Source organism: Panthera leo, chromosome B4, assembly GCF_018350215.1.
Source record: "Panthera leo isolate Ple1 chromosome B4, P.leo_Ple1_pat1.1, whole genome shotgun sequence".
Lineage (NCBI taxonomy): Eukaryota > Metazoa > Chordata > Mammalia > Carnivora > Felidae > Panthera > Panthera leo.
The window spans coordinates 116606577-116631663 of NC_056685.1; the positions used below are offsets into that span (position 1 = coordinate 116606577).

At 40.0% G+C, this 25087-nt stretch overlaps 1 protein-coding gene and 1 non-coding gene across 2 annotated transcripts in view; one reads left to right on the top strand and one right to left on the bottom strand.

Annotated features, from left to right (window-relative positions):
• The window catches only part of LTA4H (leukotriene A4 hydrolase), a 34502-nt gene extending 12438 nt beyond the window's left edge, over positions 1-22064 (bottom strand). Inside the window, exons 1-14 of the mRNA XM_042947431.1 lie at positions 21788-22064; positions 15254-15384; positions 13625-13745; positions 10884-10952; positions 9148-9252; positions 7567-7619; positions 5617-5689; positions 5204-5344; positions 4398-4421; positions 3639-3709; positions 2859-2970; positions 2165-2309; positions 1082-1185; positions 657-727 (exon numbers count right to left, since the gene is read on the bottom strand). Coding sequence (XP_042803365.1) covers positions 657-727; positions 1082-1185; positions 2165-2309; positions 2859-2970; positions 3639-3709; positions 4398-4421; positions 5204-5344; positions 5617-5689; positions 7567-7619; positions 9148-9252; positions 10884-10952; positions 13625-13745; positions 15254-15384; positions 21788-21946 — 1379 coding nt within the window. The 5' untranslated portion in view covers positions 21947-22064. The remainder of the gene's footprint in view (positions 1-656; positions 728-1081; positions 1186-2164; positions 2310-2858; positions 2971-3638; positions 3710-4397; positions 4422-5203; positions 5345-5616; positions 5690-7566; positions 7620-9147; positions 9253-10883; positions 10953-13624; positions 13746-15253; positions 15385-21787) is intronic.
• A 390-nt stretch (positions 22065-22454) lies between these two features.
• Positions 22455-22526, top strand: TRNAD-GUC. Its single transcript has one exon. It is a non-coding gene; the product is annotated as a tRNA-Asp (tRNA).
• Positions 22527-25087: the final 2561 nt, after the last annotated feature.

The window sequence follows — 25087 nt, forward strand, 5'->3', positions numbered from 1 at the left end:
TCTCTGACCTCAGGAGGGTATTTAGTTTAAAAGGCAGCACCCCGGAGTGGCACCTGGATGGCTCAGTGTCTGACTTTGGCTCAGGTCATGGTCTCACGGTTTGTGGGCTCGAGCCCTGGGTCAGGATTTTCTCTGTCCCTCCCCCACTCATGTGCACTCTCTCCCTAAATAAACAAACTTAGAAAACAACAAACAACAAGAACAACAACAGTATACTGGGGAGTAAAGACTGCCAGGGTTTGAATCTCAACTCTTACTACCTACTGTGCAAACTTAGGGAAGACATTTTACCTAGCTAAGCCTAATGTGTCTTCTCTGGAAATGGGATGACAACTTATAACACTGTTGTAACGATCAACATAATACTTATACAAGTTATTTCTCATTACAAAGGTTTTGAAGGAAAGGGAAATATCGCACTCTTCTCTGTATCACCAACCTTCAGCTAAAAGGAGGCATTCCGTAATTACTTGCAATTCATTGATTTATATCACGGAAATGATTCTTTTGACCTCAGGGTTAAGGTTCAAACACCTATGAAGTCTACTCGCTAACTAGTTACAGCTTAAGGAAGTCATAAAACCCTCCCCAGTATCTTGGAGGAGCTTGAGGATTTAGGAGAATGAGAAGGAAAGCATTAACAGGTAAGTACTGACTTGGGTTTTACAGGAGGCATTCCAGGAGAGTACAGCCAGGCATTCCAATCAACTTGATTGAGAATATCAACCTGCGAACAGGAAGGGCACCCAGTTTGCTACAGAATAGGCTTTTCCATTGGAAACAAAAAGAATCTAAAACAGACTTATAGGTCCTCAAATCTGTAATTTTGTCTATACTGACATAACTAAAATAAGAAAATTATAATGCATTTCTGAAACACGCTATTGCAGATCTCTCTGAAATATATACACATTAGTTCATGTTGTTGAGATCACATTTTAAATAGGAAAAAATACAATGAAAGGTTGAATCTTAAATTCTAGACCAGTACTACTATTAAGTAATTCAAATCAGCCTATCAAATAGCCATTAGATGAAGATATATTGGGCATGAAAAATAAGAAAGTTTTTAAAAGCCAACCTTATCTTTAAAGTGGGAATACAGGAAATCCTTCCAGTCATCAGTGGTTATGCTCTTATAGGAAAACTTCTCAACATAAGCTTTTAGAAATCCTAGGAAAACCTCTAAGAGTTAAAAAATAAAAAGAAAAGAGAAAAAGAGAAGTTGATTAATGGAAAGGTAACTATTTAATATTTTGGGGGGTCCTTAGTGTAGTACTATTAACCATAGAGAACAGAGAATTTTCAGAGAATAGCAAAACCAGTAAGGGCTCCAGTGGTGAAAGAATGTTCAAAAAAGGAGGTAGGACTTAAGCTGGGCCTTGAAAAATAAATGTAATTTAGTGGAAGGGAGAAGAGAAATCCTAATTACAATTAAGAGGAAGATACAATGAAGAAACATAGGGGGCGCCTGGGTGGCTCAGTCGGTTGAGTGTCTGACTTCAGCTCAGGTCATGATCTCACAGTTTGTGAGTTTGAGCCCCGCATGGGGTTGGAGCCTAGACCCTGCTTCAGAGTCTGTCTCTCCCTCTCTCTCTGCCCCTCCCCTGCTCATGCTCTCATGCGCGTGCGCTCTCTCTCTCTCTCTCTCAAAAATAAATAAATATTAAAAAAAGAGAAAGAAACATAGAAAGAACCCACAACACAAATTCTAAAAGCAATGGCCTCGGCGTGACCCGAAAGGAGAAGAATAATTTGGGACTGGCAGAATGCGTATGGGTGAAGAAGGGCCTTCAAAGTCCATGAGCAAAGGAGAATACCTCAACACCCACTGATAGGGGAAGGTTACATAAACTCAGCACATTTGTATAATGAACGAGTATGGTGGCATTAAAGAACATTAAGACAGATTTGTATGTTCTGACATGGAAGGATGTCTAACAGTGGTTAGCTAGGGAGTGGAAAGGGGCTGAGGGACTCTCACTTGTTACTCTTACAAACTTCTGTACCACATAATTTTTTTTCAATAAGTACATACTATTTTCATAATTTTTAAAATACTGATGTGTTTTCTTTAAAGACAAGCACCACAATTTTATTTAATTTTAAATAAAATTTAATTGCTCTCAAAAAAAAGAAAAATCAGAAAGTGCCAACTACTTGCCTGGGCCCCCAAGAAGTTGTTCAAGGTAAAAGAGTAAAGCAAAGCCCTTCTCATAGGGAACTGAAGAATATGCTACATCAGGGTCCACATTCGTCAGATCAACCACAAGTTTGGTGTAAGGATGTGTATCTCCAAACGTCTTTATCTGCAAGACACAGAATTCGATGAATGTTCAAATATGAAGACTGGTTACCACCACGCAAGCCCAGGGGCATAACTTTAGTAGGACAGTCTAGAACTTAAACTGAGAGACTAGAAGTTGTAGGGTATGTTAGCATAAATTTCTGGAAGTCTATTAATGGAATGGCTACTTGTGTCATGTTCCATAACATTTCCTGCCCAATAGTGGGTTTTATTCTTATAAAAAACTAGAAAGAAGTTTCAATTCCTGGTCAGCAAATTCAACCTTTAGGAGGGAGCACTGAAAAATGACATAAATATACCAAATAAAATTCAAACTAAGTAACTGACTACATTAATTGTAAAGACCCAATGAGGTCCTACTGGTCATGAACATGACCTTACACAGCATAATGATTAGCATGTATCAATGGAATATTATACCAGATCTGCTTGATTTTCCACACCTGTAAAAATGGCTTTCTTGTTGCTCCCTAGTAAAGTTAGTTTACAAACTATACTTGAATGCCTGTACAACCTTGGATGAATGCTTTTCACATCATGACTCACTTACTGAATTCTGTAGTTCTCCCCATCCTCCCAGAGCATGAAAATGTCTGAACTTTTCACCAAACAGTCGTCCACAAATGTGGCGTTCCAAGTACACAGTATGTCCTTCGTTTAACCTGAAAAATTTTTTTTGTTGTAAATAAAATAAAAACAGTGACACAGTCGAAAGGAAAGAGCATTTTAATGAACAAAAATTTCCTTTTGGCTTTTCCGGAGTAAAGCATTGTAAAGCACAAACACTACAGTCAAAGCAGATTGCCTAAGTGGCTATTCTGCATTCCATTCAGAACAATGGGAAGCCCAGCCCAGCAGATAGCCTAGGGGAAAATTAAGCCTTGGTTCTTGTTTCACGTGTGTATTAAAATATGACCATACCAGGAACTAAATAACAAGCTTAAGCTGAATACTCCACTCTCCCTAACATTGTGACAAGTGTTGCAGAATTTTTTTTTTAACTGTCTATCAAAGAGATGATAACAAAGAACAAGATGTTTCCACAAAACAATTCAGAGGGCCAGGAAGTAAGGGAAGAAATTAATAACAAGGACCAATAAAGAAATAATAGGGGTGCCTGAGTGACTCAGTCGGTTAAGCATCTGACTCTTGGTTTCGGCTTAGGTCACGACCTCACAGTTCGTGAGTTGGAGCCTCATGTCAGGCTCTGCGCTGACAGTATGGAGTCTGCTTGGGATTCTCGCTCCCTCTTTCTCTGCCCCCCACCCCCACCGCATCTTTCTCTCTCTAAATTAAAAAAAAAAAAAAAGAAATAATAAAAAAATCTTACCAAAAGTGGTCCCAAGTTTTGTTGGTCACTAGATTTCCTGTCCAACTATGAGATATTTCATGTGCAATAACCTAAAATGGAAATGATTCATAGTAAATAGTGGAAGGGGTTAGGAGTGAAATGGATCACTTTAATCTAAACTCCAGTAGACACTCTAGGTCTTTTAATTCCATGTTCAATTTTTTTTTTTTTTTTTTTTAGCATCAGCTGAGATATTCAGGGAGTTAGTTCAGCATATGAATCATACTTTGGCCAAGGACAAAAGTACAGTTTAAAAAATTAGAAACAGGGATGCTTGGGTGGCTCAGTCGGTTAAGCGTCCAACTTTGGCTCAGGTCATGATCTCACAGCTCATGGGTTCAAGCCCCATGGCAGGCTCTGTACTGACAGCTCAGAGCCCAGAGCCTGCTTTGGATTCTGTGTCTCCCTCTCTCTCTCTCTGCCCCTCCCCTGCTTGCGCACTATCTCCGTCTCTCAAAAATGAATAAACGTTAAAAAAATAATAATAAATTAGAAACAAAAAACTATTTAGAAAATATTAAGTGGAGATATCACTCCATTAAGACGTATTTCATAAACGTATGAAGATCAGACCATAAAGTTATGAAATCTATTAAATCTAACTGTTAATGTAACAACAACCCCCAAATTATCTTTTATAGCCATATCTTCAATGTAACAATACAATGGGTATTTTAGAAAAATCAGTTGACTTAATAGTTCTTGAGGGTAAGACCCTGATAACAAATTTTAACTTACATTGGAGAGTGACTTGTCTCCTGCCTAAAAAAGAAGAAAGTTATCTTAGTATTCAAATTACAGACTATATTTAGAAGGCCGCCTGCATCAGGATGTATTGTGGTATCAGTAGTCCACTGTATTTCTACTATGGCACTCCAAAGGGTATGTACGGAGAAAATTAAACAAAAAATGCAGGACTAAAAAAATAGCGTCATGCTTTCTCTCCCTCATCTCAGGGATTTTTCCAGGACCAGGAAGGCCAGTATACTTATCTGTGATTAACTTTCGGGAAAACATGTCTCCTACTTCCATTTTTGATATCTGCCCTAATTTCCCTCATGTACCTTATTCTCTCCTTATTGCCCACAGTGTATTTAAGAAAAATCTGTAGTGATTTAGAGCAGCTTACAAAGGCATATGAGCTATAGCTATACACTGTAGGTCCAATCCTTCCCTATGCATGGTCAAGTAAGCTTTTGTTTATTTTGTTGTACCAGTACCTCTACACCAAGTGTAAATGGTCTAGTTTCTCTGTCTGGCTGCATCATTCATCAACAGATTATTGTTATACAGCCTTCCCTCCCCCAACGTCCCCGCACACCTTGGACATAATATTCTTTTCTCCCTAAGGGACAAATTATTTTCTTTTGAAAAATAAGATGAAAATAACCATAATAAGCAATAAAATCAGGAAGGAAGAGGAGTTACATAAATAAGAGAAAATATGTTTTTAAAAAACATATTATTAGGAGTCTAAGGCTCTTCGTGTCTAGCTTTATGTTTGGGGAGAACTCGGTCTGAAAGGAAGAAATATTTATACTTACCAGCAGAGTAGGAGTTACAAAAGTGAGGCAAGGATTTTCCATGCCACCGTAAGGGAAAGATGGTGGCAGGACTAACAGGTCATACTGCCCCCAAACATACGGTCCTCCCAGATCTTCTGCAATTTTAAGCATAGATTCAGTCTGGAAAATTAATGCATATATATTTGTATGTCTTAGTCATTCATCACAATGATGGATTTCTTAAATGTGTATATTGCTTTCTATGAAGGTTATGAGTTAATGATGCTCATTTTAAATGATATTGGCACAAAAAGTGTAGCAACTACAAATTCACATAAAATAAGGTGTATTTGATTCTCTTACTACATCACTTAACACCATAACATTTCATCCTTAAAACCTTAAATCTACTGTCTACCACGATTATTAAAAAGGGGAACTAGATGACCAACCTCAGAAAATTCATAAGCAGACTTTTCCACCTGCTCTTTCTCAGACCAAACCAGTGTTCTTGGGCCAATCTTCCTGCAAAATTAAAAAGCTTAATAAGTGAAATTCAAGACAACTTACCTCCCTGGTTCTAGGAAAGAGCTGAAGTACTATACACAAATCCTTGCAGTACTAGTGTGATTTACCATGTGCTTATGGGGAGGAGGTGAGGTTAAATGGCTTCTCTGAGATACAAACCTGCTGTTGTATATGCAGCTCTAGAAGGAGGCACAGGCTAAGCCAAATGAAAACTGAGACATAAAGTGCCTTGATTGGCTCTGGTAAGAACTTTGGGGACCTAGTTTCCTCCCACAATCTCACAGCTATAGAAACCCAATCATGGCTCAGTAAGAGGTTATTCCAGAACAGGGGCAGATGTAAACTTTGTTATGCATTTACAGGTTGAACACTCATATAAGAAGAAACAAGTAGAAAAACAAGGAAATCATGTCACATGCTGCAACATGACTGAAACTTGAGGACATTATGCCTAATAAAACAAGCCAGTTACAAAAGAATGAATACTCTAGGATTCCACTCATGAGGTATCTAAAGTAGTCAAATTCATAGAGACAGAGTAGCATGGTGGTTACCAGGGTGTGGAGGGATTTAGAAATGGGAGTTGTTTTCTAAAGGGTATAGAGTCTCAGTTTTGCAAAATCAAACAGTTTTGAAAATCTGTTTCACAATAATGTGGATATACTGAACACTACTGATTACTGAGCTGTACATGTAAAAATGATTAAGATAGTAAATTTTGTGGGGTTTTTTAAACCACAATTTAAAAAAAAAGAAGGACACCTGGGTGACTCGGTCAGTTAAGCTTCTGACTTCGGCTCAGGTCACGATTTCATGGTCCATGAGTTCAAGCCCCACGTCAGGCTCTGTGTTGACAGCTTGGAACTGGAGCTTGTTTCAGATTCTGTGTCTCCCTCTCTCTCTGCCCCTCCCCCATTCACTCTGTACCTCTGTCTCTGTCTCTCTCTCTCAAAAAATAAACATTAAAAAAAATTTTTTTTTTAAAAAGGAAGAAACAAATGGAACTACATATATCACTTATATAGGGCTAGAACTCAAAAATATTTTTTTCATCTACATTTCATCTTAAAAATTTTATGTAGCACCAAACCCCGAACAACAAGATTTTTGCCTAGGTGTCCCGTCCCAGAGAGGCAGTGGATTCTAGGTTGTTGCTTCTCAAACTTGCATAATGTGCCTACTGATGATCTGGGAAGCTTGTTCATCTGCAAACTTTGATTTAGTAGGTCTGGATAGGGCCCAAGAATTTGCATTTCTAACCAACTCCCAGGTGATGCCAAAGCTATTGGTTTCTAGACCACACTGAGTAGAAATGTAACTTACATTGTCTAATACATTTAAAGGGAGCCACAAGTATAAGCTGCCTATTTAATTTTAGATTGCCTAGTAGTCACATTTTAAAAAAAGTGGGGGGCACCGGGGTGGCTCAGTCGGTTGAGCGTCCGACTTCGGCTCAGGTCATGATCTCGCGGTCCGTGAGTTTGAGCCCCGCGTCAGGCTCTGTGCTGACAGCTCAGAGCCTGGAGCCTGCTTTGGATTCTGTGTCTTTCTCTCTCTCTGCCCTTCCCCTGCTCATGCTCTATCTCTCTGTCTCTCTCAAAAATAAATGAACATTAAAAAATTAAAAAAAAAAAAAAAAGGTAAGAGCATGCTCATTCTATAATACTTGGAAAATCTGAAGGGCAACTGGTAAAGACTTTAATTTAAAATTAGTTGCTATTTACATTTTATAATTAGATTTGATTTTTCCAGAGCTGTCAGCTTGGTATCTTGAGAAATGCACAAATGAGCTATTAGTTAATAATCCTGCCAGAGATTCAAGATGCCTAAAGTTTAACCTTTTCATAAACCTCAAGATTTGTTCGAAAGCTCACCTGCTTTCTAAAGCTCCAACAACTAAAGCGATCAGGTAGCAGGGGATCGGAACCTAAAGGGAGTGAAAAAAAAAAAAAAAACGAAAAACAATAAAAAACAACCCACACACGTGCTCAAATTAGTGCTTAAAAATGTTATAGAGCAAGACAATTCATATTTAAAAGTAAATAAATTCCTTTTCAAATTTCACAGTTCTCATTTTTAGGGAGTCAAATAGTTCAAAATTGTGATGTAAAACATTTCAAAACATCTATTTCTCTTTCAGTTTACTAGGAAGGACAGATTCTGAAATGTGAAAATCATGATTGTACAAGGTCTATTTCAAGCATTTCTCAAAAAGTAATCTGTAAGAAGGAACTGTGCTTTTTCTCTTAAGTTTTTCAGTGTTTTCCTTGATCTAAAACAATATTTTACTTTCTTTTTAAAAACCGCTCCTGGTATATTTGAGAGACATATAAAAGAATCCAGCAGTAAGAGGATGCTGAAGGTTTGGGAGCCTGGAATCCCAGATGCTGGTGTAGGAGCAAAACTGTCCGCTGTGGCTCAATTACATGTACTGTGAAGGAGGTCATTTAAAAACAAAAACAATAACAATAACAATGGGGCGCCTGGGTGGCGCAGTCGGTTAAGCGTCCGACTTCAGCCAGGTCAAGATCTCGCGGTCCGTGAGTTCGAGCCCCGCGTCAGGCTCTGGGCTGATGGCTCGGAGCCTGGAGCCTGTTTCCGATTCTGTGTCTCCCTCTCTCTCTGCCTGTTTCCGATTCTGTGTCTCCCTCTCTCTCTGCCCCTCCCCCGTTCATGCTCTGTCTCTCTCTGTCCCAAAAAAAAAAAAACGTTGAAAAAAAAAACAAAAACAAACATGCACAGGGCCGCCTGGGTGGCTCAGTTGGTTAAGTGTGAGACTTTGGCTCAGGTCATGATCTCATTGCTCATGGGTTCAAGTCCCGCGTTGGGTTCTGTGCTGACAGCTCAGAGCCTGGAGCCTGCTTTGGATTCTGTGTCTCCCTCTCTCTCTGCCCCTCCCTGCTCGTGCTCTGTCTCTGTCTCTCTCAAAAATAAATAAACATTAAAAAAAAACCTAAAAGCACTATGTATAAACACACACACAATTCATCAAAGGTCAAAGATGCAAGTCAAATTACCAGCTTAAATTACACAGGAATTTTAATTTTAAGGATTGTAACACAGTGTTGTTGGTTTTTTTCTTTTTTCTTTTTTCTTTTTTTTGGTCTAATATAGCCCTTCCATTTATAAACACTAAATAACCACATGCCTGTACCGTGGTACCAAGGCGGGCAAAAGTGTAACTTAAAATAACAGAAAATCTGCTACTAACTGGGATAAGAGAAAATGGGATCAGGCCATGCTCCTCACTTTGCTTATCCAGCAACCCCTTTCTTTAGTACAACTCTGTAAGTAGAACACAACATTTTATAGGCACAAAAGAAAAAGAAATGAAGAAAAAAGAAGCTGCTTCCTAAATTCTGAAATATTTCAAATGTAATTTTCTCTCTGGATGGGTAAAAGCTATTCGTAGTTCACCACCAATTAAACCAAAACTTTAGACGCTAAGAACTTACTTTTTGGCTGAATCTATAGATCTTCCTGCTCGGGTCTTCTGGGTCAGGTGCTTCTCCATCACGAATGGCACTCATAAGTGCCACCAATTCTTTAGGAACAGACACCTAATCAAGAAGAGAAGTCATTTCCAGTTATAAATAAAAGATGCTATGTATCTTCAACTCTGTATGTAAAATAATGTATTCTCCCCTTCTTAACTATGCGATAGACTGTTGGCCAGGTAAGTTTGTACATATCAGGTTTATAAATAAAGCTAGCAATACATAAAACTGGCTTCTTTGAAAACAAATGTGAAGTATCTATCTATCCATTCATCCATCCATATTACAAGCATTAGGTAGAAACTAGTTTAAAATTCTAGCTGTGCTACTTACTAAATGCCTGGACTGCTGGAATCAAGGACTATCCCCTCAGTATTAACGATCGAGGAAACATCCATTCCAAGTTCTAGACTTTCATATTCTTCTTGCATGGCCCAGTATTTAAAGCTATCTCTGGGGCAGATACAGAATCAGGAGCTCCAGAACCAGTGCTACAACAACCATAATTCTAGCACTGAAAAGCATTTGGGAAATAATTTCGTTCTGCTTCCTCTCTCTATTTAGGCAGTGATGTGTTATACAGATGAGACAACTGAGGTCGTGAGGTCATAAGACTTGCCTCGGGTCATGCAGTTATTAAGTGGTAGAGGAGAGTCTAGAAGCTGAGATTCTTTGCCTCCAAGTATATAGTGTTCTATAGCCCTATACACAGTAGGTGTGGTCTGGTTGTGGGATGATCTCAGAATCAAGAAGGCCCCGTAAAGACAGGTTGGTCCTCAATTCTATTTGCTTGGTCCAAATAGGTCTGGCCTGGGAGCTAGTACGTATGTATGAATGTATGTATGTACTTAATATTATTTAGTGCTTATTATTTATTTAGTATGTATTTATTATCATAGTCCTTTCTGAAAAACGATTAGCAGTACCTATGACAAGAACAAGACGGAAACGTATTCAGTAAATCTGCAATATATGCCTGTTAGGATACCTAGACAGAAGTTTATGTGGCTACAGAGCACATTTCTAGAACCTTTAATCCTGCAAATGTTAATTTTTAAAAGTTAAAAGACATTGTCCCCAAGTTCTTGCTTTGAGGTCCTTTATTCTGAATTTCTTTTACAATCAAAATAGTACCCATTTCCTTTTATTACACTTATGTTCAAAACTACCTTTAAAAGAGAGATGCAGGGGCACCTAAGTGGCTCTGTCGGTTAAGTGTCCGACTTCATCTCAGGTGATGATCTCACGGTTCATGGGTTCATGGGTCTGAGCCCCACGTTGGGCTCTGCTGACAGCTCAGAGCCTGGAGCCTGCTTCAGACTCGGTGTTCCCCTGTCTCTCTGCCCTTCCCTCTCTCGCTCTCAAAAATAAATACACATTAAAAAAATAAAAGAAAAATAACTTATTTAAAAGAGAGATGCAGGGGCACCTGGTTGGCTCAGTCGGTAGAGCATGAGACACTGAATCTCGGGGCTGTAAATTTAAGCCCCATGTTGGATGTAGAGATTATTTAAAAATAAAATCTTGAGAGATGCAAAATGAGGGCCCCAGCTTGTTTGGTACATATTTCATATAGAATTTAATTAAGTAAAGTATTGCTAACTATAAAAATCCAACTATTTTCTCTGCTTATCATTTCTACCACATTTAGTTACATGACTCACTTAATTTAGTTAATAATTTGTGATACTTACCTCAGCACTATAGGTTGATTTCACAGAAGGAGTGTCCTGGCAAGGAAGAATTGCTCTGCAGTGGATGGCCTGGGCGGAGGGGGGGAAGAAAGAGAAAGCTATTCTCCTTTCTTATAAATCAAGTCATTAAGAAATCGTTAAAATTGCAGCACTGTCCTTAGACACGTTCTTTTTAAAAGTATGTCTCACACTTGCTCAGATCTATTGAAGTAGCAAAAGCAGACTTGTGGACAAAAAAGTTTGATTTTCCATTTTAATGTATGGTCAATCGTCACATTTCAGTTGAAGCAGGAAGCAACCTTAAACATTGTTTCCTACTCTCTACTTAGAGTAACAGTAGTGCCCAGTGAGAAGCTGTTAGGGACCCTGAGAAAAAAAGGCTCGTTGGTGAAATAAAATGGCAAACCATGCATTCTACATCCCTGTCTTAATGAGTCATTTGGAACATAGCCTCCTGAAGACTCTGAAAAGACCTACAATAAAGAAACCTGTTTGAATTCTTACAATTGTTTTTGACGGGGAACCATTTTTCTCTGGTCAGTTATTAACATCTCATAGGACATCTGTGTTCTGAGGAAAACAGCTTGGGGAATGTCGCTAGAGTCTTGACAAGTAAAAACGAAGATGAAAAGGAGAAAGAACAGTCTTCCTCAATACCATCTAGACAGATTCATTCGCATGAGATGCAGTGTTTTTCTGCTTCCCCATCCATCTGTCACGAGTGCCAGTTCCATCAAGAAGAATGGCCAGAGTACCCATGATTTTGTACCCTGGCCGACAAATAACTCTGGACTGACTGCCGGTGAGCAAAGCAGCCCCAGCCTCCTTGAGACAGTCCCCTGAGCTTAAAGGAGCACGGACACTAACATCTCTGTCTGAACTTGTTACAGATCCTAGACATACTTGCTGCCACTGCATGCTTCCTTACAACCCCCAAACTCTAGCCCTTTTCACTTCCTATCTAATAGATTCTCCAAGGACATGGGATCCTAAATGACTTCTACCTGGATTAAGTAAGACTAGAAGAACCACCTGATTCTCCGAAAACAGGCCTCTAAGACCATGTCTTTGGAGTTCCTTAACGATCTCTAGTTGGTGGCTCAGCAGCACCAAAGTGGTTTTGACAAGTGTCTCACTGGAAAAGCCCACACCCAGGCACACGTGCGGAGGGCAACCGTAGCAAACTTGTCGAACAAAATCATGTCCAGCTTCCCCATTAACCGCAGTCATTTCTTAATTTAACTGCAATCTCTTTCCTGTATTTCAAACATTGTTGCCAATGAGAAGTGGAATACCATATTGAAAATTCGCATTCTTGTGACTCTCAAATCTTGCACATGTTGCCAACTTTAGATTATGGACATTCTAAAAGAAGTACTGACTGAAAATCAGATGTTTCTAAGAGAGCACACAACTTGTACACTCGTGCCTAGAAAACTGTATCTCAGATTACTGAACTAAGGGTTTCTTGGATTAAAAAGGTATTCCAATTGCCAATAGAAAGGAAACATGTCTATTTTGTGTTCCACTATGGCTTCTCTTTTAATAGACTTGTATTCAAATTTGAGCCTAACATAGTATCTATCCCAGAGGAATACTGAGAGGATTAAGTATGCAAAGTACCTAACACAGTGCTGGAAAATACAGTAAGTGTTTAACAAAGTGAGTTCCTTTAATTGTAAATTATTTGATTACTAACAGAATTAGGTCTTTTTTCTTTTTAGAAGATAGTTTGATATGTATTATCCTTGTGACAGATTGTCTCTAATTATAGGATTCTTTATTCTTAGTTTTTATTTTATTTATTTTTATTTTAATATAATTTATTGTCAAATTGGCTAACATACAGTGTGTAAGGTGTGTTCTTGGTTTTCGGGGTAGATTCTCTTGGTTTTTGGGGAATCCCAACAAATGCCCTCCTCAATGCCCATCACCCATTTTTCCCGCTCCCCAGCCTCCCCACCCCGCCATCAACCCTCAGTTTGTTCTCTGTATTTAAGGGTCTCTTATGGTTTGCCTAACCTCCCTCTCTGTTTGTAACTATTTTTTTCCCCGTCCCTCCCCCCCATGGTCTTCTGTTAAGTTTCTCAAGATCCACATATGAGTGAAAACATATGATATCTGTCCTTGTCTGACTGACTTATTTCACTCAGCATAATACCTTCCAGTTCCATCTACATTCTTAGTTTTTAAAGAGAAATAGTTTAAGTCGTGTCATTTTAACAGTATTTTAATATATTTACAAAACATATACAGTTGTAAATGTGTAAGAAAAATCTGGAATAGATGCAAACCTAACTCAGTGGTGGTTACTTCTGGGCAATGATGTCTGCAGAAGACTGAAAAATCTGATCTTTCACTTTCCATTTATAATTAACATTTTCATAACCAGTACATATCACTTTTGCCTTATTAATTTTTTCCTTTCTATTTTATAACCATTTCTTGAGTGCCCACTCAAGAATGCCAAGTTCTATGCCAGGTGCTGGGGACAAAAATATAAATATGACCTAGATAGTCTACTTCAAAGGGACATGATTTCAAACCAAAGGGAGTTTCTTTTTAAAAGTAATATCTGAATGTGTTAATAATGAGAGATATCAATGAAAATACATATTGTTGTTATAACATACATTAAAATGCTATCTTAGGTGAGACCTGAGACCACTGTCCACTTTGCTTCATTGAACTGAATGTGCTGGGAATTCTATGTATAATGAATCATTCCAGATCTCTTTTACCTGGCACTGACTAAAGAGATATGGGTGTTCCTTCCCAGAAGTTTGTTCAGGAGTGAGCCACTGAAGAGCAGAAGACTTTGGAGATGTCTCAAAAGAAATTTCTATAACGACTTCTTGATTTCTGTATGCAACAAACAAATACATTAGTAGCATATAATTCAATCTAACTAAAGTTTGGGTTCATAATACACAGAGTATATACTATAAATAATATTTTACAAGGTCTCGTGACTGATGGAGCCTAAGCTCTAGGAAATGTTGCCTCCTAAGTAGGTCAAGTTTGCCTCTCACGTTCTTACCTGAATGCCAGCTTCCGGGTCCTTTTCACTCCAACATGCTAACTGCTTACGAAGATGTAACAGGAACAGGAACTAATATTCATGGAGTACACTACTGATTGTCACACACTTGTGCTTGTGGTGGTATCATGTAATCTTTTATGATAACGGGAAAGTGGAAGAAATAATTTTGGAACCGTGACTACTCCCGCAGTGGATGCCACAGCACAACACAGAGTTGTACTGGCCTGCAAACTTACCAGGACAGGTCGACACTGAGAAGAAGCATTTAGAAACTTGTAGTCATTTTTACATCTGCTGAATCTAGTAATCAAAAATGTGTGCTTGCTTTTAATCTCTTCTTCCTAGCAATTCATTTTTATTGCATTTTATAAAAGAATCAGCCTGTGACAGATTGGAAATACCAAGAACTGGCCCTTTACCTCAGACAGTTTGAGCAGCACTCATAATGAGGAAATAGCAAGAGTTGTGGAGACCGGCAGCCATGCCTATGAATCCTGAGTCTACAACCTACTGGTTCAGGGAACTTGGGCAAGTTATTCGACCACCCTCTGCCATAGTTCTTTATCTGCAGAAAGAGGTCAATGATATCTACCTGACAAGTTACATGTGGTTGTTTCTTTTTCTTAAACAGGAAGAGGAGGCATGAAAATACTGGCCACTGGAAGGTGAGGGTAGATCACTCTTATTTTAGGCCAATGGTTTTTCCACCCTTTCTCCCCTTCCCAATTTATCAAGGAGTGGGATACACCCCTGATATGACAACTGTGGCTGCCACTTTCTTGAATAAGTTATTTTATTTCCCTGAGGTTCCCTCTCCTCATTTGTAAAATGGAAATCACACCACAACGGTTATTGTAAGGATTAGATAAATTATGTAAATTCGGTAAGTTAGATAAACGTATTTAAAGCATTATCTCAAGACTGGTATACAGAAACGGTTCTATGTTTGTCATTGTCATTATTCCATTAGTAAAAGTGGCTGGCCTCTGGGGAAAAGGTGAAAAATGTGCAGCTTGTAAAAGTTTCCCAGGTGATCCTGAAATGCCTCCTTAAGATGGCATGCTCCCATCATCACTCTAGGTATTAGTAAAATGATCAGTAAAGAAGTAACAGTTATCAAAACTCCTATTCTTCAGGATTTTGTACAATGAATTTCTTTAGTATCTTAAGAACATATAATTTTTACCATAAACTTCAATCTGAGGAGATCAGTAAGAGCACCAGTTACTACCTATATTCAAACTAGAAATAGGAAAATTGTTTACATTAAAAATGCTTTTTCTCTATTATTTAGCTATGTAAAAGAGAAAGATAATAATATTCATACTTGCTCAGAGCAATAGGAAGAGAGATTTCCATTGGTGATCCTCTGTAACTTTGTCTTTCTCCAAGAGCATATTTAACGTCTTGTCCATTGATGACCACTTTTTCTATCGTGAGGTCCTTTGTATCCAAAATCTAGAATTAAATTAGTGTTTTTAAGTGATAAGAAAATTGTTTTATATACACCAGAGAAAACTAATATTAGTTATGGGTTAACTATAATGATCACAGAGTAGAACTAGTTGCTCATAGAGAGTAAAATACAGAGTGAAATTACAAGAATTAAAGAAGTCAAAAGTTAGTGTAGGTCTCGTCTCTTGGGGCTCTAAGCTTCCTGAAAAATTTTTGGTTCTAAAGTTTGCATATATATCATTAGGTAATTCTGGGATAGTCCCACAAATTTGAGGTTTTAAGTGGACGTCAGATCTAATTTAAAATGCCTTTGTTCCTATCTCCTAAAACTTAACTTCCCTGTTATGAAAAAAATTCACCTTGAACTTAAAAGTTTCTTTCATCACCACTCCTTGATGTATCTCACCATGTATTTCTTCCTGAAATTCTAACTCCTATGTACTTGCATCTATCCCAATATTAAAAGAACCCCTGGCACTTGCTGGGCAAATACGCAGGCTGTATACTGCCATTATGTACCTTGAAAAAGCTCAACCTGGGCGGGGGTGGGGGGGTGGGGGGGTGGGGTGGTGGTCAGCTCCTACCACATGACCTACCAAGGACTGGGAGAGGGTGTCTACTTGCCGTGGCCCATCAAGGACAACTGCGTGGGGCAGCAAGGGAGTGGCAGCAGGTGTCTGAGTGCTTTCCATCCCCATAATCCTCCATCCGAGCCCTAGAGACCATACCTTTCATCATCTCTCTCTCTTGCTCTAGAATCTTCAACCTTCCTATGCCACAAGACTGTTTCCAAACAACCTGAACAAGTCTCCCAATGTTACTTTTTAAACTTCACTTGATCAATCTGCCTTGATACCTATTTATTTGTCTCCTTCCTTTCTTTTTTTAAAGTTTATTTATTTTGAGAGAAAGAGAGATCGGCAAAGAGCATGCACACCCACAGGCGAGAGCATGAGCAGGGGAAGAGAGAGAGAGAGACAGAATCCTAAGCAGGCTCCGTGTTGTCAGCACACAGGCTGACATGGGGCTCAAACTCACAAACCCTGAGATCATGACCTGAGCTGAAATCGTGAGTCGGACACAACCTACCAAGCCACCCAGGCACCCCTGTCTCCTTCCATTCTTAAACTCTATGGGCAACCTATGGCTGCTACTTCCTCTTCCTCATCAATCTCTCCTCCTTTTTTCCTTTCTCCCTCTTCAGTCTGGCTTCTCCATCCTCTGCTACTGAGAGGGCAGGGCACTCCTCCTGATCGAGGGGTCTTTTCTGCTCTGTAATCTGGACCCCCACCCACTCATAGCCCTTATGGGCCACCTCATCTGTTCGAAGTCCTTTCCTTGGCTTCTTTGAGTTTAAACATGAATGGTTTTCCTCTTTGTCTAATGCCATTTCCTCCACCTCCTTTCTAGCTCCTAAAAATGGATATGTCCCAATGTTCTAGCTTGGATCCCTAGATTTTCTTACCATATTCGTCACTCTCTCATTCTCACTCATCCCGTATCATCAACCAATACCTCTGTGCTGATGACTATAGTCTGTTTCTACAGTTGTTACCTCTTCCCCAGGACTGCTGCTGGGTTTCTTAGTTGCCTGCTTGACATTTCCATGGGAAATATTGCCTCATATTCAGTGGGCTTCTCAAAATTCCAAAAATGAAGCTACCTGGATGTCCCTGAAATCAGTTCTCTCCCTTTATTTCTGTTCTGTTAACAGAATCCTCAAGGTACCTAAGGTTTGAGACATTCAAATAATCCACAATTGATCCCACTTCCCAATCCCCCATAGCCAGTTAACAAATTTTTCTTTCATGCCGTCCTCATACTTTCTTCTCTGTCCTTCTACAACCACTGTAGGCCAGACCCTGCCTTAGAACCACCTGCGGTCTGATCTCCCTACTTCTGGCATCTTTTTACTGAAATCTGGCTGCAGTAGCATGGGGAGTTAGAGGACCAGCTGCTTCTCTTTCAAGTTGGTTAACTGAATTATAAACTCAGGAAAAGTCACAAGGGCAGTCATTAATTTGATTCCTACCTCTCTAGAGTCAATGATAACTTGGTTGGAAAAAAATCTCCATTCTGGTTTGATCTTTTTTTAAAGCAGCCATATTTGTTAGGGGAGCCACCTGTTTTCCTGCTAATAGGTAATTATTCCTTTTGGGTTACTTTCTTCTGGGGGCACCGCAACCATCTCCCTTACTCTAAATTAGTAGAACTGACTTATCTTCTTGCACTTGCATATTCAGAATATTTGGTTTTATTAGATTTATATCTTATTAAGAATGAGAGGGTTACTCCTTTGTGCCTTCCTATTCCAGCACCTATTTCTGGCTAACTGATTTATTTTAAAAACTTAATTTGAATATCTATGTATATAACTACTCATGTTTACACGACTTTCATAACCAAAAGGATGACTCAACTGGCTCATTTCCCAGAGGAACATATTCTATTGTCTGTATTGCCTAAACTTTTCAAATCTATTCAGTCAGAGAGTCAGATTACTGTTATGACTATTTTTTTAATCTTTTTCATATCCTCTGAACTTAATACAGTAGTTGGTCCAAATCTCTCCTATAGCATTTATTGTACCATATTATATTGCTATGTTTTCTCTACTAGCTTGAGGGTTCTTAAAAAGACAGAAACCTTCTTAGGTTTGCATTCCCAGAGTTCAGCACAGTACCTGAAAAGTAGTATGTATCAGTTGATATCAGCATGAAGCAAGAGCTGAGCCAAGAGACAATAGAAAACACAGTGGTTAAGCTATATATCTCAAGTCTTAACCTCAGCTATCATTCTCAAATTAAGAAATTCCCCTTCAAATTTCACTAATAAATGTTATTAAGCAATTGATCAAAAATAGTAATAGGGACAAAAAGGAAACTGGATAGTTGAAAAGCTGGAATTAGTACTTTTCAATAAAGTTTTACTGAACACCAACTGTGTATAAGACCAAGATACCCACATGCAGTTGTAAGAAACAGACCTACTAACAGTAGGAAGTTACTGATTTACTATATCTCACAGTATCCTCTTTGAATAACACCCCCAAAACCAGCTGGCTAGATGCCATGGAATATATAACTAATTCCCTTTTTGCACAGGCTGCTGGGAAGCTCCATGTTAAACCTCGCAACCCACTTCTCTTTTTTTAGGACTTTGTGCCATACATTTGATTTCCCTACCCTTATTCTCTCTTCCTCCAAATTCTTTAAAAAATTTTTTTTAATGTTTGTTTATTTGAGAGAGAGAGAGACAGAGTGTGAGTGGGGAAGGGGCAGAGAGAGAGGGAGACACAGAATCCAAAGCAGGCTTCAGGCTCTGAGCTGTCAGCACACAGCCCGATGGGGAGCCCAAACCTACAAACCACGAGATCATGACCTGAGCTGAAGTCTCATGCTTAACTAACTGAGCCACCCACGTGCCCCTCTCTTCCTCTAAATTCTTAAAGTATTTTTAATCTCATAATATTGTATATGCTTTTTTAAAGCAAGCTCAAATTCTTTCTTCAACAAAGCATGGCTCTAAATTAAAAAGCTTTATGGGGCACCTGGGTGGCTCAGTTGGTTAAGCACCGGACTTTGGCTCAGGTCATGATCTCATAGTTCGTGGATTTGAGCCCCGCAGCAGGCTCTCTGCTAACAGTTCAGAGGCTGCTTTGGATTCTGTGTCTCTTTCTCTCTCTTCCCTTCCCCTGCTCACGCACATGTTCTTTCTCTCTCTCAAAAATGAATAAACATGAAAAAAAATTAAGTTAAAAAGCTTTATGCCTCAGTATTATGTCTCTACATTTTCTACTTGTTATTTGCAGGATGCTATAATGAAAAAAGCATGGGGTTATTGTTAAAACCAAAACTAAAACAACACCTTGATTTGATTCCCAGCTCAGCTGTTTACTTAGTGAAGACAGGAGGGTTTGCAGTCAGAAAGATCTGTGTTCACATCCTGGCTTCTGAAACTTACTAGTGAATGATCTTGGTCAAGACATTACAAACTCTTTGAGCCATCAACTGACAGAACACCTAAAGAAATTGAAAATTTTAATACAAGAAACAAATGCTTGGAAGTTATCACAAATGAGTATTAAACTTCAGTGCAAATAACCCAAAACTTCAGAAGGATTTTCAGAAAAGCTGGGATTTAGTCCTAGCAGGGTTCCTTCAACATTCCCAGCATCAAGGACTCTGAGAATGAAGTGAGAAAGGACAGTTGATGTCCTCACCCAGCACTGCCACTGGGTCCTCTCTATTGGTGGTGGTGAGGATGAGGTCCTCTCACCTTCAAGATACACTTAGCACATTTTTAGTGCAGCCCATGTAAACTTTAGGCACTGCTTTCTAATTGAATTCATCCATTAGTTCATCAAACTAACAACACGTCCTCTACCTGCCAGGTGCTATACTAAGAACCTGAGATCCAAAGAGCCATGAAACACAGAACTACCTTCAAGAGCCTGTAATCTAGCGGAGGAAAGATGCTAATGTTGAATAAATAAAACCAAACTCTTGGCCTCAAGTTGTTGTGATAAATAAGCAAATTACAAACAGATGTCACTGTATACAACTACACTTCCTTGCATAACATCTAACATTATAATTCTAGGCTCTAATTTACTAAACAGACATGCCAGCCAGACATCCTGATTTAAAAACCTTACTTCTCTCAAGATTTGGGGAATGAAGAAAACAATGGGCAAGTTTTTAGATTGGAACATTGAATGTACATTCTTTTCCAGATTGAAGCATCCTGTCTTGTGCTTCCTCAGGGATCAGAGTTCAGTATTTTTACAGAGCAGGTGAGAGTGCAAGGTCGTATTAAGCAGTGATAAACTATCAAAATCTACTTTCTTTTAATAAAAAGAGAGATTGCATTGAAGTGGCCAATCCTACCAGGGCAAAGCTGCCTGCAATAAAAGATAGCATGGTACTTCAGGCAGAACAAAGTACAACCTACAAGGAAATAGATATCTTCTTGCCTGTGATATTAATTTTCTTCCTTGTAGTATTTTTGGTGACTAAATATCAATATATAGAGGAGTCCACCTACTTTTCAAATCAGAATCAGTCTAGCAAGATGTTAAAGGACAAAGAGTAGGTTACCTGCTACATTAGTTCATATTAATAAACTCAAAACACAGGCCTATTACACAAACAGGAGTCATGAGAACCACCAATTCTTATCTAAACTTATAATTATATCCAACTAATTGACCCCACTAATTTCCCACCATCAAGCCTACAACATATGGTGGTCAGGTTGCTTAAGGCTGTGCTTTAGTAGATGCCACAATACTCTATGCAAAATACACTGGGCCTGACATTTTAAACCCTTGTCCCTCTTATTTCTAAAATGCTCACCTATGAAATTCTTCAGGTGAAAGGTACAATCCAAATACTATCACTTTGAGTAAGAACACTGAAAACAAGTTATGTTGTACACATAAAATAATTTAATAACGCTCCATAAATCTAAACAAACTTTTCATCACTCAAGTGGCTAGCGATCTTGTGAAAGTACATTACTTTCTAAGAAACGCAATAATTACTCGCTCCTTGGAACCAACTATAATGCACTGCATTGAGATACGCTTAGAAAGCCTGAATGGCCCAACGGTCCTTAAATTATTTGAAGAGAAGGGCAATAAGAGTCAAAGGTAGAAGGACCATGACCCTGGAGAAAAAGAGCTGCATCTAGAGTTAGCAGAGACTGGAAATACCAAAGCAGTAGGGATAGACGGGTCTGGAGCTGGAAATCCTAAGGGATTTGAGAAACACTGGTAGGGAGGCTGAGGAAAGACTACGATAGGTCGATGGGTCCCGTCCTGCAGACGTGCAGGTTGAAATAAGGTGCGTGGGAGCAAAGGATCAGCATCCGCAGGACATCGGGTGTGAGACTTAGATGAGACTGTGGACTGAGGAAGGTGCGCTGGGGGACTGGAAGAAATCTGGGGCCCGAGGAGGGAGTTCTGGGCTGCAGGCCGAGGAAATGGGGAGGCCACAAGGGGGTTAGCGCCAGAAACTAGGATTACAGGGGAGGGAGGGTTCGTGCTAAAATGAAGCCTGAGCGCTGGGTGAGGAGCAGGGCGTGGATGGGGCGCTAGGATGTGCCCAGGGACTGGGAAGAAGAGTCTGGGGAGAGGGGCGCAGGAAAAGACACTTAGGTATATTCAGGGGCTGACGGAGGGATGCAGAGACATAAGTGGGTATGGGAGGAGGAGATATAGGGTGAGTGGGGGCTGAGGAAGGGGAGGCTGAGAAATGAGTGAGGGCTGAAGGGGAGGTGTGGAATGTGAGTTGAGGGCTGCAGACGGACCGAGGTGCGGGGCTGGGAAGGGGCGGCAGCGGGGAAAGGGACGCGACGCGGGCGGCCGGAGAGAGGCGGACACTGGGCGCTCGTCCCACCGTACCAGGCTGCGCAGATTGTCCTCCTGAGACTGCACCGTGAGCGCGGCGGTGCCGGTCAACACCCGGCGGGTAAAGTCGACGCTGCAGCGTAGGTGCAGGTGCTTGGTCCGGCAGACCGAAGCCGGAGAGGCCAAGGAGCACGTATCCACTACCTCGGGCATGGCTCTGGGGAGTCCCTCCGCACGCCGATCTGCACCCCAAAACCCAGCTGCCAGACTACTCGACTGAGAGCGAGAGGAGGGAGGGAGGTAAAGAAGAGCTGAAGGACTCGTGGCGCCCGCCGGGAAGGGAAGTTTCTCAAAGTGAGAGAAGAGTAGGTTGCCCCCGTGGCTGGAACTACAAGTTCCGTGATGCAGAGCGAGGAGGCGTGCGCTATGCTCCCTGGGAGTGTGTGTGGAGGGGTGCTGAAAGGACTGGGGACATTCCTGAAAGGGGAGGAGGAGGAAGAGGAGGGGAGTGGGAGCAGCCTGTGGAGGGGTGGGCCGACGGAAATGATCCCAAGTGTAGCGGGGAGATCAATTGAATGCTTCCATTTTAGTTTCGTCCAACTTCGGTAGAAATTGCAATGGCAATTGAAGAATGTCAGACCTATTGGTAGTAGCGGGCAGTAAAGATAGGGCAGGGTGAGAAGCAATAAGAGGTCTAGCAGAAAGGCTGCCTTTGTGCAGTTCCTCGTTAGTATAGTGGTGAGTATCCCCGCCTGTCACGCGGGAGACCGGGGTTCGATTCCCCGACGGGGAGGCACGAATAGGTTTTTTTCGTTCTCCTTTATTACCTTCACAACAACTGTGATAAAAGTGCACCTTCAACATTTTAAAAGTTTTTTCGTTTTCTTTTATTACCTTTACAACAACTGTGATAAAAGTGCACCTTCAAACATTTTAAAAGTTAGTACGGAAGAAATAACCAATGTCAAATTACCTGTAAGCGTTACTTTTTAAGAGTTGTTTGGTTGCTGGCTTGCCGTGTTGGCAACCCAATACACGTGAGCTAAATATTGCATCAGTTCAACAGGATTTTCTTTAGTGCTTCTTAGGTACATTTCCAAGCCCTGGAGAGCAAAAACAGAATAAGCCAATATTCCCGTTTTAGAAATTTAGGAAGGTCATTTCAATATACTGTAATGAGAGAATTCTGTGATGTTGAGTATGTGCTGGCCACAAGATTGGAATTTGGAGCTGGGACATCTAGCTCGGCTCTGGGGCTCTTCCAGAAGGTGAGGAAAGATTGAAGGATGATTTCCTTTGGGATGGGACCTCAGAGTTGAAGCTGGAAAAAACTGGGAGAGGACAGGATTCAGAGGACTTTAAATAGCTGGTTCTTTAATCCTGAATTCATGGAGCGGGGTGGGGGTGGTGGGGGGGGGGGGGAAGCGGGGCATTGAAGAATTTTAAACAAGTGAGGGACATGGTCAGATTCATGTCATGGAGAGAATGCTGGTGGTTATTCAGAGAATGGCTATGAGTTATCAAAAACAGAGGCAGGTGAGTTAGGAAACTATTAGAATAGTCCAGGAAGAGGATGCAGGGGGCCTAACAAAAGAGAATAAGTAAAGAGAGAAAAGAAGGAATACTTAAGAGATAAGTGGATTCACAGACTAAGAAGCAGCCTAAAGTGTTTCTCAGATTTTTGGCTTCAGTGTGTGAGCAATCATTAAGGTGAGCAACCATATTAAGAGGACAGATTTAGGCGGGATGATCTAAGTTTAATTTTGGACACTCAGAGTTTTAGAATGTATAGGAGTCAAAGTGGAGATGTCTGTGAATCACTTGGATATTTAAATCCATAGATCTGGGGAAGTTTATGGCAGATATCAGAACATCCGGGAATGTGGCAGGTGAAGCTCTGGCAGTGAATGAGCTCAGTCCAAGTAGAGTGTGTAAAGGGAACAGCAGTGAAAACAGGTTGAAAGCTGGGAGAACAGCAGGTTCTAACAAAAAAGGCTAAAGGAAGGAGGGAATCCTTTCACAATGTATGCATATATCAAATCACCACAATGTATACTTTAAATATATTACAGTTTTATTTGTCAATTATATCTCAATAAAGCTGAAATTTTTAAAAAGGGTCAAGGAGAGTAAGAACTCATGAAACAAACTAGGAAGAGCCAAACAGCAGTGTCAAATGCAGCCTGGAGGGCCATTAAAATAAAAAATAAAAAGCCTCCTTTGGATTCAGCAACGGGGTAGAAGTAGGCAGGATGGTGGTTTTATTGAGGTTTGTAATTTCGTGGAAGGTGGATGCCGGAGAGCAGTAGGTTGAGCAATAAAAGAGAACAGGGAGATAGAACGTGTCAAGACGTTTGGCCAAGTTGAGAAAGGAAGACAAAAGAGGAATAGAGAAGAATGTGGCATTGAGAGTGTTTTTTATTTTTTTTAGGGAAAGAGATTCTTTAACATGCTTAGATATAGATGTGAACGGGTTTCTAGAGAAGAAGAAATTGAAGATTTAGGAAGTGTGGTTGGTGTTGGCTTAAGCAAGCCAAAGGAAAACAAAATAAAATAAAAACATCCAAAACTATGAAATCCAATATTTTACATGTGCAAAAGTCTGAATTTCATAGGACCTAAGAATCCGTGACATAGTTGACATTTGCACACATTTTTTTGAGATTTGCATTTTTTGACATTTGCATACATTTGAAGATCAAATGATCTTCCTCATGGAGAAAGGATAGTTTGTTTTAATAAAAGAATGTCAATATCATCATCTTCTATTATCGATTACCAGGAGCCCACAGGGTTTATACCAATGTGTGCAAAAAGTGGTAGTCACAGGCAACCACAAATGAATTCCTCAAATTGATTAATAGATTAGTCAAAAGATAGATATTCAGTAGCAATTACCTTCTAAGATACCACTGACCCCAAATACAGTGTACAAAATTAGCAATTCACAAACAATAGAAGTTTTCTTCATATCCAGTGGTGGATTGGGAAGGTTTAAAAACATGAAGCTTGGGCCACGTGGGTGGCTCAGTCAGTTATGCATCCAACTTTAGCTCAGGTCACGATCTCATGGTTCATGGGTTTCGGCCCTGCGTTGGGCTCTGTGCCGACAGCTCAGAGCCTGGAGCCTGCTTTGGATTCTGTGTCTCCTTCTCTTTCTGCCCATACCCCACTCACGCTCTCTCTCTCTCTCTCAAAAATAAATAAACATTAAAAAAATAAAAACATGAACTTTTCCATTGCTTCTATAAAAGAATGATAACACTAAGAATGATATACAAAAGGAGACTTTATTAAGGATGAAATGTAAAATTTTATTAAAAGAAGTAGTAAATATATTTACAGAGCCATTTG